At 50.7% G+C, this 14,984-nt stretch overlaps 1 protein-coding gene across 3 annotated transcripts in view; it reads left to right on the top strand.

Annotated features, from left to right (window-relative positions):
• LOC116987100 (plexin-A2-like) overlaps positions 1 to 14,984 on the top strand; it is a 234,616-nt gene that overhangs the window by 187,826 nt on the left and 31,806 nt on the right. For 2 of the 3 annotated variants that reach the window (XM_033042995.1, XM_033042996.1), the window contains exons 18-20: positions 325 to 564; positions 11,538 to 11,681; positions 14,386 to 14,620. In XM_033042995.1, the coding sequence (XP_032898886.1) occupies positions 325 to 564; positions 11,538 to 11,681; positions 14,386 to 14,620 (619 nt within the window). Of the gene's footprint in view, positions 1 to 324; positions 581 to 11,537; positions 11,682 to 14,385; positions 14,621 to 14,984 lie in introns of all 3 variants that reach the window. The other variant, XR_004415644.1, reaches the window with a different exon arrangement.

The raw sequence follows: 14,984 nt of genomic DNA, 5'->3' as shown, positions 1-14,984 counted from the left end.
GCAAGAAGCTTTGTTTTGCACGCTGTCCTGCCTCACATGTTGCATTTAGGAGATTAAAGTGATGCGACGATGCAGTTTATTCCTTGCAGCGTTGCGTGGGTGCACTGGTGCTGGGCTGCAGTGGGGCTGGGGCTGCCGTGGGCTGCAGTGGGGCTGCCGTGGGCTGCAGTGGGGCTGCCGTGGGCTGCAGTGAGCTAGGGCTGCACTGGGGCTGCTGTGAGGTGGGCTGCACTGGGGCTGCTGTGAGGTGGGCTGCACTGGGGCTGGGGCTGGGCTGGTGGGCGTGTGCTCCAGGTGTTGATGCCGGTTCTCTCCCCACTGCAGGTGTGTGAGGTGGTGAATGCGACCACCATGACTTGCCGTGCGCCCGCTCTGAGCCGCGAGTTCCAGCACGGCCACGAGGTGGCAGAACGACCCGACGAGTTTGGCTTTGTCTTCGACAACGTGCAGGCGCTGCTGGTCTACAACAACACCAACTTCATCTTCTACCCCAACCCCAGCTTCGAGGCTCTCAGTGCCAGCGGCATGCTCCAACAGAAGCCCGGCACGCCCATTATACTGAAAGTATGTGCTACGATCCGTAAGTTGCAGACCAGTGTTACCTTAACCCTGTCCACCCCACAGTGGGGCACTGACAACAACCCCCCCCCCCCCCCCCACAGTGTGGCACCCCGATACCTCCCCCCCCCCCACAGTGTGGCACCCCGATACCTCCCCCCCCCTACAGTGTGGCACCCCGATACCTCCCTCCCCCCCACAGTGTGGCATTCCAACACCTCCCCCCCCCACCACGCCCCCCCCCCCACAGTGGGGCACTGACAACAACCCCCCCCCCCACACAGTGCGGCACTCCAACACCTCCCCCCCCCCCCCACAGTGTGGCACCCCGATACCTCCCTCCCCCCCACAGTGTGGCATTCCAACACCTCCCCCCCCCACCACGCCCCCCCCCCCCACAGTGGGGCACTGACAACAACCCCCCCCCCCCCACAGTGTGGCACCCCGATACCTCCCCCCCCCCTGCAGTGTGGCACCCCGATACCTCCCCCCCCCCCACAGTGTGGCACCCCGATACCTCCCCCCCCCTACAGTGTGGCACCCCGATACCTCCCTCCCCCCCACAGTGTGGCATTCCAACACCTCCCCCCCCACCACGCCCCCCCCCCCCACCCCCCACACAGTGCGGCACTCTGACACCCTCCCTGGTCACAGCAGATGTTGTCAAGCTGGAAAGGATACAGAGAAGATTTACGAGGATGTTGCCAGGATTAGAGGGTGTGAGCTACAGGGAGAGGTTGAGTAGGCTGGGTCTCTATTCCTTGGAGAACAGGATGAGGGTGATCTTATAGAGGTGTATAAAAGCATGAGAGGAATAGATCGGGTAGATGTAGAGTCTCTTGCCCAGAGTGGGGGAATCGAGGACCAGAGGATACGGGTTCAAGGTGAAGGGGAAAAGATTTAATAGGAATAGGAAGGACATTATTGCCATAGAGGGAGTGCAGAGAAGGTTCACCAGACTGATTCCTGGGATGTCAGGACTGTCTTATGAAGAAAGACTGGATAGACTTGGTTTATACTCTCTAGAATTTAGGAGATTGAGAGGGGATCTTATAGAAACTTATAAAATTATTAAGGGGTTGGACAGGCTAGATGCAGGAAGATTGCTCCCGATGTTGGGGAAGTCCAGGACAAGGGGTCACAGCTTAAGGATAAGGGGGAAATCCTTTAAAACCGAGATGAGAAGAACTTTTTTCACACAGAGAGTGGTGAATATCTGGAACTCTCTTCCACAGAGGGTAGTCAAGGCCAGTTCATTGGCTATATTTAAGAGGGAGTTAGATGTGGCCCTTGTGGCTAAAGGGATCAGGGGGTATGGACAGAAGGCAGGTACGGGATACTGAGTTGGATGATCAGCCATGATCATATTGAATGGCGGTGCAGGCTCGAAGGGCCGAATGGCCTACTCCTGCACCTAATTTCTATGTTTCTATGTCTATGTTTCTATGTGAGGGGCAACTTTTTCCCACAGAGAGCGGTGGGTGTATGGAACGAGCTGCTGGACGAGGTGTTGAGGCTGGGACTATCCCAATGTTTAAGAAACAGTTTAGACAGGTAAATGGATAGGACAGGTTTGGAGGGATATGGACCAAACGTGCGCAGGTGGGACTAGTGTAGCTGGGACAGGTTGGCCGGTGTGGGCAAGTTGGGCCGAAGGGCCTGTTTCCATTCTGTATCACTCTATGACTAGTGTAGCTGGGACAGGTTGGCCGGTGTGGGCAAGTTGGGCCGAAGGGCCTGTTTCCATTCTGTATCACTCTATGACTAGTGTAGCTGGGACATGTTGGCCGGTGTGGGCAAGTTGGGCCGAAGGGCCTGTTTCCGTGCTGTATCACTCTGTGACTCTATGACTAAAAGCGAAAGCTTTATCAGTGTGAGGGGCATTTGTAAAGGAAATGTGGGTCAGTCTGAAGACGGGTCTCGACCCGAAACGTCACCCATTCCTTCTCTCAAAATGCTGCCCGTCCCGCTGAGTTACTCCAGCATTTTGTGTCGATCTTGGGTGAGTGTTTCAGTTCATTTAGTTTGTTGTCTTGTGTACCGAGGTACTGTAGAGTGAAAAGCCTTGATTTAGAAAGGTAGAGGCAAGCAGGTTTTGGGCCCCATATCTGAGGAAGGATGTGCTGGCTCTGGGCCTGTACTTACAAGAATGATCCCAGGAATTAGTGGGTTAACCTATGATGAGCGTCTGCCGGCACTGGGCCTGTACTCGCTGGAGTTTAGAAGAACGAGGGGGGACCTAATTGAAACATACAGAATAGTGAAAGGCCTGGATAGAGTGGATGTGGAGAGGATGTTTCCACTAGTGGGAGAGTCTAGGACTAGAGGTCACAGCCTCAGAATTAAAGGACGTTATTTTAGGAAGGAGATGAGGAGGAATTTCTTTAGACAGAGGGTGGTGAATCTGTGGAATTCTTTGCCACAGACGGCTGTGGAGGCCACAAGTCAGTGGATATATTTAAGGCAGAGATAGATAGTTTCTTGATTAGTGCGGGTGTCAGAGGTTATGGGGAGAAGGCAGGAGAATGGGGTTAGGAGGGAGAGACAGATCAGCCATGATTGAATGGTGGAGTAGACTCGATGGGCCGAATGGCCTAATTCTATTCCTATTCCTTATGACCAGCAGATTGAAGTACAAAGGGAAGGGAGACACAAAAAACTGGAGTAACTCAGCAGGACAGGCAGCATCGCTGGAGAGAAGGAATGGGTGACGTTTCAGGTCGAGACCCTTCCTCAGACAAAGGGTCTGCTGTTGTTGTTGGGCAGGATGTTTGAGACTCCAGGTGTAAGTGAAGTGCCGCACAGTGGTGGGCCAGGGGGGCAATAAACGCACCCCCCTCCCCCGTGACTGGAGTACACGGATACTGCCACTACAGCCTGCTGTTTGCAACACATTTAATCAGCCCGCTGAGCTAAGGTTCAATCTGGAAACAAATAGAAAATGCGACGGTCAAACGTGAAATTATGATTTCAGAAGCTGCATATTTGTTTAATTAAGAACTGCAGCTGGAAATGCTGCCTCCTGCCCCCAACATTGACATCTTTCATCAGTAATTCATCTTTCACGGCCGGACCTCGTATTGACCATCTTTGCTGTTGAGAGAAATTAAGTGAGAGAAATGGTCTTCACGCGTCTGTCCCTCTCCCTGTCTGTGTCTGTGTCTGTGTCTCTGTCTGTGTCTGTGTCTGTGTCTGTGTCTCTGTCTGTGTCTGTGTCTGTGTCTGTGTCTGTGTCTCTGTCCCTGTCTGTGTCTGTGTCTGTGTCTGTGTCTGTGTCTGTGTCTGTGTCTCTGTCCCTGTCTCTGTCTGAGTCTTTGTCCCTGTCTCTGTCCCTCTCCCTGTCTGTGTCTGTGTCTGTGTCTGTGTCTGTGTCTGTGTCTCTGTCCCTGTCTGTGTCTGTGTCTGTGTCTGTGTCTGTGTCTCTGTCCCTGTCTGTGTCTGTGTCTGTGTCTGTGTCTGTGTCTGTGTCTGTGTCTGTGTCTGTGTCTGTGTCTGTGTCTCTGTCCCTGTCTCTGTCTGAGTCTTTATCCCTGTCTCTGTCCCTCTCCCTGTCTGTGTCTGTGTCTGTGTCTGTGTCTCTGTCTGTGTCTCTGTCCCTGTCTCTGTCTGTGTCTTTGTCCCTGTCTCTGTCGCTCTCCCTGTCTCTGTCTCTGTCTCTGTTCCTGTCCCTGTTTTTTTAAATCTTGCGATAGTCCCTGCCTCAACTACCTCCTCCAGCAGCTCGTTCCGTACATCCACCACCCTCTGTGTAGAAAAGCTACCCACTCAGGTTCCTATTAAATCTTTTCCTCTTCACCTTAAACCCACATCCTCTGATTCTTGGTTCCTCTAGTCTGGGTAAAATACTCTGTGGAACTTAGCTCATATATTCCTCTCATTCATGTTCAGAAGCGATAGGAGCAGAATTAGGCCATTCAGCCCATCGAGTCTACTCCGCCATCCAATCATGGCTGATCTATCTCTCCCTCCTAACCTCATTCTCCTGCCTTCTCCCCATAACCTCTGACACCCGTACTCAAGAATCTATCTATCTCTGCCTTAAAAATATCCACTGACTTGTGGCCTCCACAGCCTTCTGTGGCAAATAATTCCACAGATTCACCACCCTCTGGCTCAAGAAATTCCTCCTCGTCTTTCTAAAGGAGCGTTGTTTAATTCTGAGGCTGTTACCTCTGGTCCTAGACTCTGCCACTAGTGGAAACATCCTCTCTCTATCCACACCTTTCACTATTCAGTAGGTTTCATTGTGGCCCCCCCCCCTCATTCCTCTAAACTCCAGCGATTAGATCATATGTTACCCCTCTCATTTCTGGAACCATTCTCAGTTTCAGTTTAGTTTAGTGTCACGTGTACTGAGGTACAGTGAAAAGCTTTTGTTGCGTGCTAACCAGCCAGTGGAAAGACAACACATGATTACAATCAGGTAAACCTCCTCTGGACCCTCTCCTGAGCCAGCGCACCCTCCCTCAGATATGGGGCCCAAAACTGCTCACAATACTCCAAATGGTCTCACATGTGGAAGGAGACAGAGTAGACTGGGAAATGTTGGCCGGTATGGGCAAGTTGGGCCGAAGGGCCTGTTTCCATACTGTATTATTCTATGACTCTATGAGAGACCTTTGCTTGTTGGCTGTGAGTTCCTTGTGGCCATGTGTGGTCTTTGCTCTCTGTAGGGTTGCTACACCAGCCCTCATGATGAATGTAAACCTCCCCCATGCTCTTTATTTGTGTAAAAATGTCAACAGAAGGAGTCGAGGTTTAAATGTTTGGACATAAATCCTGGGCATTGAAAGCGAGGCCGGGTTGAATCATATTACCAACCCTCTTGAGGGAAGTGAATAACTACCTGGCCACATTTACAACTGGATAATGTTTCAGAATTTCCTCCTGACATCAGCAAAATAATGGAGGTACATTTGTGGTGCTTAGTGTCCGGTTGTAGTCCGGCCCCTGTGACCGTGGTCAGTGACACTCAGAGCCTCGGCCACCAGGCCGCTTGGCTTTCATTCCACAGTTTATTGCTGCTGATACAGCAACAATCATTCAACATGATGCTGGTTTAAATCGAAGATAGACACAAAATGCTGGAGTAACTCAGCGGGTCAGGCAGCATGTCTGGAGAGAAGGAATGGGTGACGTTATGGGTCGAGACCCTTCTTCAGACTGATGTCAGTGCAGTGGGTGGGACAGAGATAGAATGTAGTCAGAGACAGTCAGACTGGTGGGAGAACTGGGATGGGGGAGGGATTGAGAGAGAGGGAAAGCAAGGGCTACTTGAAGTTAGAGAAGTCAATGTTCATACCGCTGGGGTGTGAGCTGCCCAAGTGAAATATGAGGTGCTGTTCGTCCAATGTGCGCTGGGCCTCACTCTGACAATGGAGGACAGAAAGCAATTATTAAACTCTGGTCTGAAAAGAGTAAACAGCAAATTTAAAAAGCTCTGTCGAGAAAAGGCAATCAAAGGCAACAGTAACAATGTTTAAGAGACGTCTGGACAGGTTCTTGAATGAGTAAGGTGTAGAGGGAGATGGAATTAATGTAGGCAGGGGGTTAGTAGTGATAGGCATGATGGCCAGTACAGACAAGGTGGGCCGAAGGGCCTGTTTCTATGCTACGATACGATACGATAGAACTTTATTTATCCCAGGAGGGAAATCGATTTGCCAACTGTCACAAAAACACAAAATACATGAAACATGAAATTGATGTGAAGAGTGGAAAGGCTTGAGGATTGGGGTGGGTGGGGGGGGGTGGGGTCGGTCTCGGTCTACCCCATGACAGAAAGGGGAGGGGTTGTACAGTTTGATAGCCACAGGGAGGAAGGATCTCCTGTGGCGTTCTGTGCTGCATCTTGGTGGAACCAGTCTGTTGCTGTCCTGCATCTGCCCTGCACCTGCCCTGCATCTGTCCTGCATCTGTCCTGCATCTGCCCTGCATCTGTCCTGCATCTGCCCTGCATCTGCCCTGCATCTGTCCTGCTCTGCAACTCTCTGACCATAATTCTATGCATAGAAACATAGAAACATAGAAAGTAGGTGCGAGAGTAGACCACCAGGTCCGTCGAGCCCGCACCGCCATTCGCTCATGGCTGAACACTAAACAGACACACTTACCCACAAACAGTAGACACAAGACACAGAACACAAGACACTACCCTCCCCTTTATACCGCTATCACCCCTCTCCACCCCAAGAACCTCGTGATCTCCTGGGGGAGGCAAAAAAACGGATAAAAACCCAGGTCCAATTCGGGAAAAAAATCCTGGAAATTCCTCTCCGACCCCAATCCAGGCGATCGACACTTGTCCAGGAGATCACTCAGGTCTTACTATACTAACCATACCTAGGTCCATATCCCTGCCCTCTCCCCGTAGCCCCTTATCCCCTTGGCAGCTAAAAAACCATCTATTTTAGACTTAAATATATTTAACGTTTCTGCTTCCACTGCTCCCTGGGGCAGTGAATTCCATAAATTAACCACCCTCTGGGTGAAGAAGTTCTTCCTCATCTCAGTTTTAAAAGAGCCCCCCCTTATTCTGCAACTATGTCCCCTAGTTCTAGTTTCCCCGATCATTGGGAACATCCTCGGTGCATCCACCCGATCAAGGCCCCTCACGATCTTATATGTTTCAATGAGATCGCCTCTCATTCTTCTAAACTCCAAAGAGTAGAGTTCCAGCCTACTTAACCTTTCCTCATATGTCAATCCCCTCATTGCAGGAATTAATCTTGTAAACCTTCGCTGCACTGCCTCCAGGGCTAGTACATCCTTTCTTAAGTATGGACCCCAGAATTGTACACAGTATTCCAAATGTGGTCTCACTAATACTGTGTACAGCTGCAGCAAGACCTCCGTGTTTTTATACTCAATCCCCCTAGCAATAAAGGCCAAAACTCAATTGGCCTTCCTGATTGCTTGCTGCACCTGCATACTAACTTTTAGTGATTCATGTACTAATACCCCTAGATCCCTTTGCGTTGCATTACAACGCAGCTCCTCCTCATTTAGAAAATAACTTGCCCTATCATTTTTTTTCCCAAAGTGAATGACTTCACATTTATTAGTATTAAATTTCATCTGCCAAGTTGTTGCCCACTCACCTAGCTTATCTATATCCTTTTGCAGACTCTTCCTATCCTCCTCATCCCCTACTTTTCCTCCCATTTTTGTATCGTCCGCAAATTTTGATATATTACACTTGGTTCCCTCCTCCAAATCATTTATATAAATTGTGAACAACTGGGGTCCCAGCACCGACCCTTGCGGAACCCCGCTAGTTACCGGTTGCCATCCCGAGTATGAACCATTTATCCCCACTCTCTGCTTCCTATTTGTTAGCCAATCCTCTACCCATGCTAATATATTACCCCCAATCCCATTGCCCTGCATTTTAGCCAGGCTGCCTTGGGAAGGGGGAACCCAGGATTGAGTGGGTTAGAAACATAGAAACATAGAAAATAGGTGCAGGAGTAGACCATTCGGCCCTTCAAGCCTGCACCGCCATTCAATATGATGATGGCTGATCATCCAACTCAGTATCCTGTACCTGCCTTCTCTCCATACCCCCTGATACCTTTAGCCACAAGGGCCACATCTAACTCCCTCTTAAATATAGCCAATGAACTGGCCTCAACTATCTTCTGTGGCAGAGAGTTCAGAGATTCTGTGTGAAAAATGTTTTTCTCATCTCGGTCCTAAAAGATTTCCCCCTTATCCTTAAACTGTGAACCCTTGTCCTGGACTTCCCCAACATCGGGAACAATCTACCTGCATCTAGCCTGTCCAACCCCTTAAGAATTTTGTACGTTTCTATAAGATCCCCCCTCAACCTTCTAAATTCTAGCGAGTACAAGCCGAGTCTATCCAGTCTTTCTTCATATGAAAGTCCTGACGTCCCAGGAATCTGGTGAACCTTCTCTGTACTCCCTCTATGGCAAGAATGTCTTTCCTCAGATTTGGAGACCAAAACTGTACGCAATACTCCAGGTGTGGTCTCACCAAGACCCTGTACAACTGCAGTAGAACCTCCCTGCTCCTATACTCAAATCCTTTTGCTATGAATGCTAACATACCATTTGCTTTCTTCACTGCCTGCTGTACCTGCATGCCTACTTTCAATGACTGGTGTACCATGACACCCAGGTCTCGTTGCATCTCCCCTAATCGGCCACCATTAGCATCTGATGAGCGTTTGACGGCACTGGGCCTGCACTCGCTGGAGTTTAGAAGGTTGAGGGGGGACCTTATTGAAACTTACAGAATAAAGAAAGGCTTGGATAGAGTGGATGTTTCCACTGGTGGGAGAGTCTAGGACTAGAGGTCACAGCCTCAGAATTAATGGCCGCTCTTTTAGAAAGGAGGTGAGGAGGAATTTATTTAGTTAGAAGGTGGTGAATCTGTGGAACTCATTGCCACAGAGGGCTGTGGAGGCCAAGTCAGTGGATATTTTTAAGGCAGATGTAGACTAATTCTGTATTAGAACGGGTGTCGAGGCCTATGGGGGTAAGGCAGGAAAATGGTGTTAGGAGGCAGAGATCAGCCATGATTGAATGGCGGAGTGGACTCGATGGGCCGAATGGTCTAATTCTACTCCTATAACATGAAGCTGTGACCTTGTGAAATGATGTACCTGTGTACAGCCTGGTGTCAGGAATGGAATCGGAACTAATTGTGCTGTTTAACGATCGTTTACGATCTCGCCACAAATCTCGGCTCAAACCCAGGCCTTGGATTTTATTGCCTTATTTTCTTTGCACAAGTACTTAAGCATCTGTAAATCTCCGGCTATGTTGGAGCTGCTTAGCTCGAGGGGTTTGAAGAAACTGAAATTAAAGTTTATTGTCATAGGCTCAGGTTCAGTGAGGTAGAGGTGCAATGAAAACTTTGCTTGCAGCGAGATCACATAACGCACCAGGATAAACATTAGACATGAATTGCTCTTAAAATCACACCTACAATTCCACGTCAAAAGAAAGGAGACTGCAATAAGGGAGACATTAGTGGCAGAACTTAAATGGAAAAGTAACAAACAATGCTGTAGACTCAGCGGGTGAGGCATACTGCCTGCTCTCCATAGATGCTGTCTCACCCGCTGAGTTTCTCCACCATTTTTTGTCTACTTTCGATATTTCCAGCATCTGCAGTTCCATGTTAAACATTGGAGAAGCAGCGAATGGGTGGGCGTGCAGGAGGGGCATGGCGTTACGCTGTTGGGATTAGATGAGGTTTACGTGGGTTGGTTCATGCTGGTTCATTGCAGGTTCGTGAACCAATCTGCACAAATGTAAAGAAGTGCTAGAACCGTGTACAAGAGTGATACTTCAGATGCATTTAGTGCAGGTGAAAGCGCAGGTGAATAGTGGGATATGGAGCAGGTGCCGGCAGGTGGCATCTGTTTGATTCATGGTCAGTACAGATGTCACGGTGGCGCAGCGGGTAGAGCTGCTGCCTCACAGCGCCAGGGACCCGGGGTCAATCCTGACCTCAGGTGCTGTCTGTACGGAGTTTGTACGTTCTCCCTGTGACCTGCGTGGGTTTTCTCCGGCTGCTCCGGTTTCCCAAAGACGTGCGGCGTGCAGGTTTGTAGGTTAATCGGCCCTCTGTAAATGGCCCCTGGTGTGTAGGGAGCGGATGTGAATGTGGGATAGCATAGAACTAGTGTGAATGGGAGTCACAGAGTGATACAGCACGGAAACAGGCCCTTCGGCCCAACTTGCCCACACCGGCCATCATGTCCCAGCTACACTAATCCCACCTCCCTGCGTTTGGCCCATATCCCTCCAAACCTGTCCTATCCATGTACCTGTCTAACTGTTTCTTAAACATTGGGATAGTCCCAGCCTCAACTACCTCCTCTGGCAGCTTGTTCCATAGATAGATCAGCCATGATTGAATGGCGGAGTAGACTTGACGGGCCGAATGGCCTAATTCTGCTCCTATCCCTTATGGTGTCATGACAATTACCTGTGGTGTGAATGTCATCGTGGATCCCACTGTGTGTGTGTGTGCGCTTGTGTCGTGGTCTCGGGCAAGGTAGACGTCTTGTGATCATTTGTCAAACAGCGCAGTGCTCCTCCATTTTACTTTCTGCAGTAGTAACTCAACTGTGTCGTCAGAATAAATGCAGTCGCTGACCGATAGTGTACCGTTTACATGAGTGGTTGCAGGAAATCACCAGAATTTGTCCGTTCAGTGGAGAGAGGGCATTTTAATAAATGGTTAAGTATGAAATCAATTACCTGTAAGTTATAATATAAATTGTCACTTTTTATAATTAGTTTCTGGGAGGTAAACTGGTTAGTTTCACAAAAGTTAATTAATCTTCTGCAGATAAGAAATGCCTTCCTCATCAAGATATAATTTATGACACGGATCAATAATTGTCGCTCAATACTGGGCAGGTTAATTGGATTTGACCGGTTTACGTACGAACAAATGAAGGGAATTATGTTCTGAATAAAATCACACTCATTTAGGAGTTTATTAAAATGTACTGATGGTGGATTGTGTGTGTGGCAGGCACAGCAGTCAGCTGGGATTGTGTATGAGGGGTGGGGCAGTCAGCTGGGATTGTGTATGAGGGGTGGGGCAGTCAGCTGGGATTGTGTATGAGGGGTGGGGCAGTCTGCTGGGATTGTGTATGAGGGGGTGTAACACTCAGCTACAGTTTGGCAGCTACTTCTGGAATTCATCTTGTGTGTCGACACAAAGTGCTGGAGTAACTCAGCGGGACAGGCAGCATCTGTGGAGAGAAGGAATGGGTGACATTTCGGGTCGAGACATTTCTTCGGACTGTCCCGCTGAGTTACTCCAGCAATTTGTCGATTTAAAGCAGCACCTGCAGTTATTTCCTACTCATCTTGTGTGACATGTTTGGGATGTTCTCGTGGGGGTGATGTGTTTGGGCGGGATGGTCTCGTGGGGGGGGCGTGTTTGGAATGGTCTCGGGGCGGTGACCGGTCAGTTGTCTTCCTTGGCAGGGCCGGAACCTACTTCCGCCAGCACCGGGGGGGCCGAAGCTGAACTACACGGTGCTGATCGGCGACACGCCCTGCTCCGTCACCGTGTCCGAGACACAGCTACTGTGCGAGCCGCCAAACCTGAGTGGACAGCTCCGCGTCCTGGTGAGTGGTCAAGGTCAATGGTAATTGGTCACACAGTCCGGTCTACGCTTGCCCCATCCGTTACAGAGAATCACCCAGCCGGGCACAGACCCATCAGCCCAACGCCCCCGACAACAACATGCCCCATCTACACTAGACCCACCTGCCCACCCCGACCAACATGCCCCATCCGTTACAGAGAATCACCCAGCCGGGCACAGACCCATCAGCCCAACGCCCCCGACAACAACATGCCCCATACGTTACAGAGAATCACCCAGTCGGGCACAGACCCATCGGCCCAACGCCCCCGACAACAACATGCCCCATCTACACTAGACCCACCCAGACCAACATGCCCCATCTACACTAGTCCCACCCCGACCAACATGCCCCATCTACACCAGTCCCACCCCGACCAACATGCCCCATCTACACTAGACCCACCCCGACCAACATGCCCCATCTACACTAGACCCACACCGACCAACATGCCCCATCTACGCTAGACCCACCCCGACCAACATGCCCCATCTACACTAGTCCCACCCCGACCAACATGCCCCATCTACACTAGTCCCACCCCGACCAACATGCCCCGTCTACACTAGTCCCACCCGACCAACATGCCCCATCTACACCAGTCCCACCTGCCCACCCCGACCAACATGCCCCATCTACACTAGACCCACCTCGACCAACATGCCCCATCTACACTAGTCCCACCCCGACCAACATGCCCCATCTACACTAGTCCCACCTCGACCAACATGCCCCATCTACACTAGTCCCACCTGCCCACGTTTGGCCCGTGTCCATGCACCTGTCCAAATGTCCTTCAAACATCTTTTACCTGCACTGAAAATCTGCTGGAACAAACGGCGGGTCAGGCAGCATCCGTGCGGGGAATGGACAGATGATGTTTCAGGTCAGGACCTTTCTTTGTTGCCTGTCCACAGATTTCTCCACAAACACTGCCTGCCCCGTTGAGTTCTTCCAGCATTGAGTCAGACAGAATGAACACAGGCCCTTTGGCCCAACTAACCCATGCCCACCTGATATCCCATCGACTCTCCTTCCACCTGACTGCGTTTGCCACATATCCCTCTAAACCTTTCTTATCTACATATTTGTCCAAGTGTACCTGAGCCATGTACCTGTCCAAGGTACACAGAAATGCTGGAGAAACTCAGCGGGTGCAGCAGCATCTATGGAGCGAAGGAAATAGGCAACGTTTCGGGCCGAAACTCTTCTTCAGACTGATGAGGGGTGGGGATGGGGGGGGCAGGGAGAAGAAAGGAAGAAGGAGGAGGAGGAGCCCGAGGGCTGAGGGAGAGATAGGAAGGGAACAGCAAGGGCTAACAAAATTGGGAGAATTCAATGTTCATGCCACCAGGATGCAGACTCCCCAAGCGGAATATGAGGTGCTGTTCCTCCAATTTCCGGTGTTGCTCAGCCTGGCCATGGAGGAGACCCAGGACAGAGAGGTCGGATACGGAGTGGGAGGGGGAATTGAAGTGCTGAGCCACCGGGAGGTCAGGTTGGTTAATGCGGTCCAAGCGGAGGTGTTCGGCAAAACGATCACCAAGCCTCCGCTTGGTCTCACCTGTCCAAGTGAACCTGAGCCATGTACCTGTCCAAGTGTACCTGAGCCATGTACCTGTCCATGTACCTGTCCAAGTGTACCTGAGCCATGTACCTGTCCATGCACCTGTCCAAGTGTACCTGAGCCATGTACCTGTCCATGCACCTGTCCAAGTGTACCTGAGCCATGTACCTGTCCATGTACCTGTCCAAGTGTACCTGAGCCATGTACCTGTCCATGTACCTGTCCAAATGTCTTTTATGTTCTGTGGTAATCATCACCAATTCACTCAACACCGAGCACTGGAGGAACTCAGTGGGTCAGGCAGTGTCTGAATGAACGGACGGCATGTCCATTCCCTCCACAGATGCTGGCTGACCCGCTGAGTTCCTCCAGCACTTTGTGTTTTACTCAAGATTGCAGCACCTGACTTCCTTGTGTCTCCACTACTAATCCGTTTATTCAACAAACTCCAGGTATCTGCCATTGAACATTGCATAGTGGGACGGGCAGTCAGTCTAAACTCTGCAACTTGTGACTACAAATCACCTTGTGCTGCTCCGAGCTGTCCACCCACCTGTAACTGGCCACTCACACAGAGCGAGTGTAGTTTAGTTTAGAGATACAGCACGGAAACAGGTGGAGTCCGCATTGACCAGCGATCCCCGCACACTGGCACTATCCTACACATGCTGGGGACAATTTACAGTTTTACAGAAACCAATTAACCAACAAACCCGCACGTCTTTGGAGTGTGGGAGGAAACCGGAGCATCTGGAGAAAACCCACGCTGGTCGCGGGGAGAACGGGCAAACTCCAGACAGACAGCACCCAAAGTCAGGATCGAACCCAGGTCTCTGGCGTTGTGAGGCAGCAGCTCTACCCACTGCGCCACCGTGCCACCTTGAGTTGCTTGGTAGATCAAGCCATTGTGGTTCATAAATATAGGAGCAGAATTAGGCCATTCGGCCCATCAAGTCTACTCTGCCATCCAATCATGGCTGATCTATCTCTCCCTCCTAACCCCATTCTCCTGCCTTCTCCCCATAACCCCCGACACCCGCACTAATTAAGAATCTGTCTATCTTCACTGTAGGTGTTGATCGGTGAGTCACGGTGATCTTTGGTCTTGTGTTACAGGTGTTGGTGGGGGGGCTACAGTTCTCTCCCGGCACGGTCTACATCTTGTCCGACAGCCTACTGACGCTGCCGGCCACGGTCAGCATTGTGGCCGGAGGCACCCTGCTCCTGGTCATCGTGGTCATTGTGGTCATCGCCTACAAGCGCAAGTCCCGGGAGAACGACCTGACCTTGAAGCGATTGCAGATGCAGATGGACAACCTGGAGTCACGAGTGGCCCTGGAGTGCAAGGAGGGTGAGGTCCAGCAACATCCCAGGGAGCAAGGGGGGCTTGTGTCTGTCTGTCTATCTGTCTGGGCATTGTCTGCCCACCAATCCTCACCCAGACTGTCTGCAGTAGTCGGCAAACATCTCTGGAGTCACAGAGTCACACAACATGCAAACAGGCCCTTCGGCCCAACTTACCCACACTGACCAACATGCCCCATCTACACTAGTCCCACCTGCCTGTGTTTGGCCTACATCTCTCTAAACCTTCACTGTCATGTTCATAAGTGATAAGAGCCATTCGGCCCATCAAGTCTCTGGGGAACATGTGTAAGAAGGAACTGCAATTGCTGGAGTAACTCAGTGGGTCAGGCAGCATCTGTGGAGAACAT

The sequence above is a fragment of the Amblyraja radiata genome, chromosome 24, assembly GCF_010909765.2.
Source record: "Amblyraja radiata isolate CabotCenter1 chromosome 24, sAmbRad1.1.pri, whole genome shotgun sequence".
In the NCBI taxonomy this organism is placed as follows: Eukaryota; Metazoa; Chordata; class Chondrichthyes; order Rajiformes; family Rajidae; genus Amblyraja; species Amblyraja radiata.
Note: the sequence above shows the minus strand (reverse complement) of the source record. Positions and strands in the feature narration are given on the sequence as shown.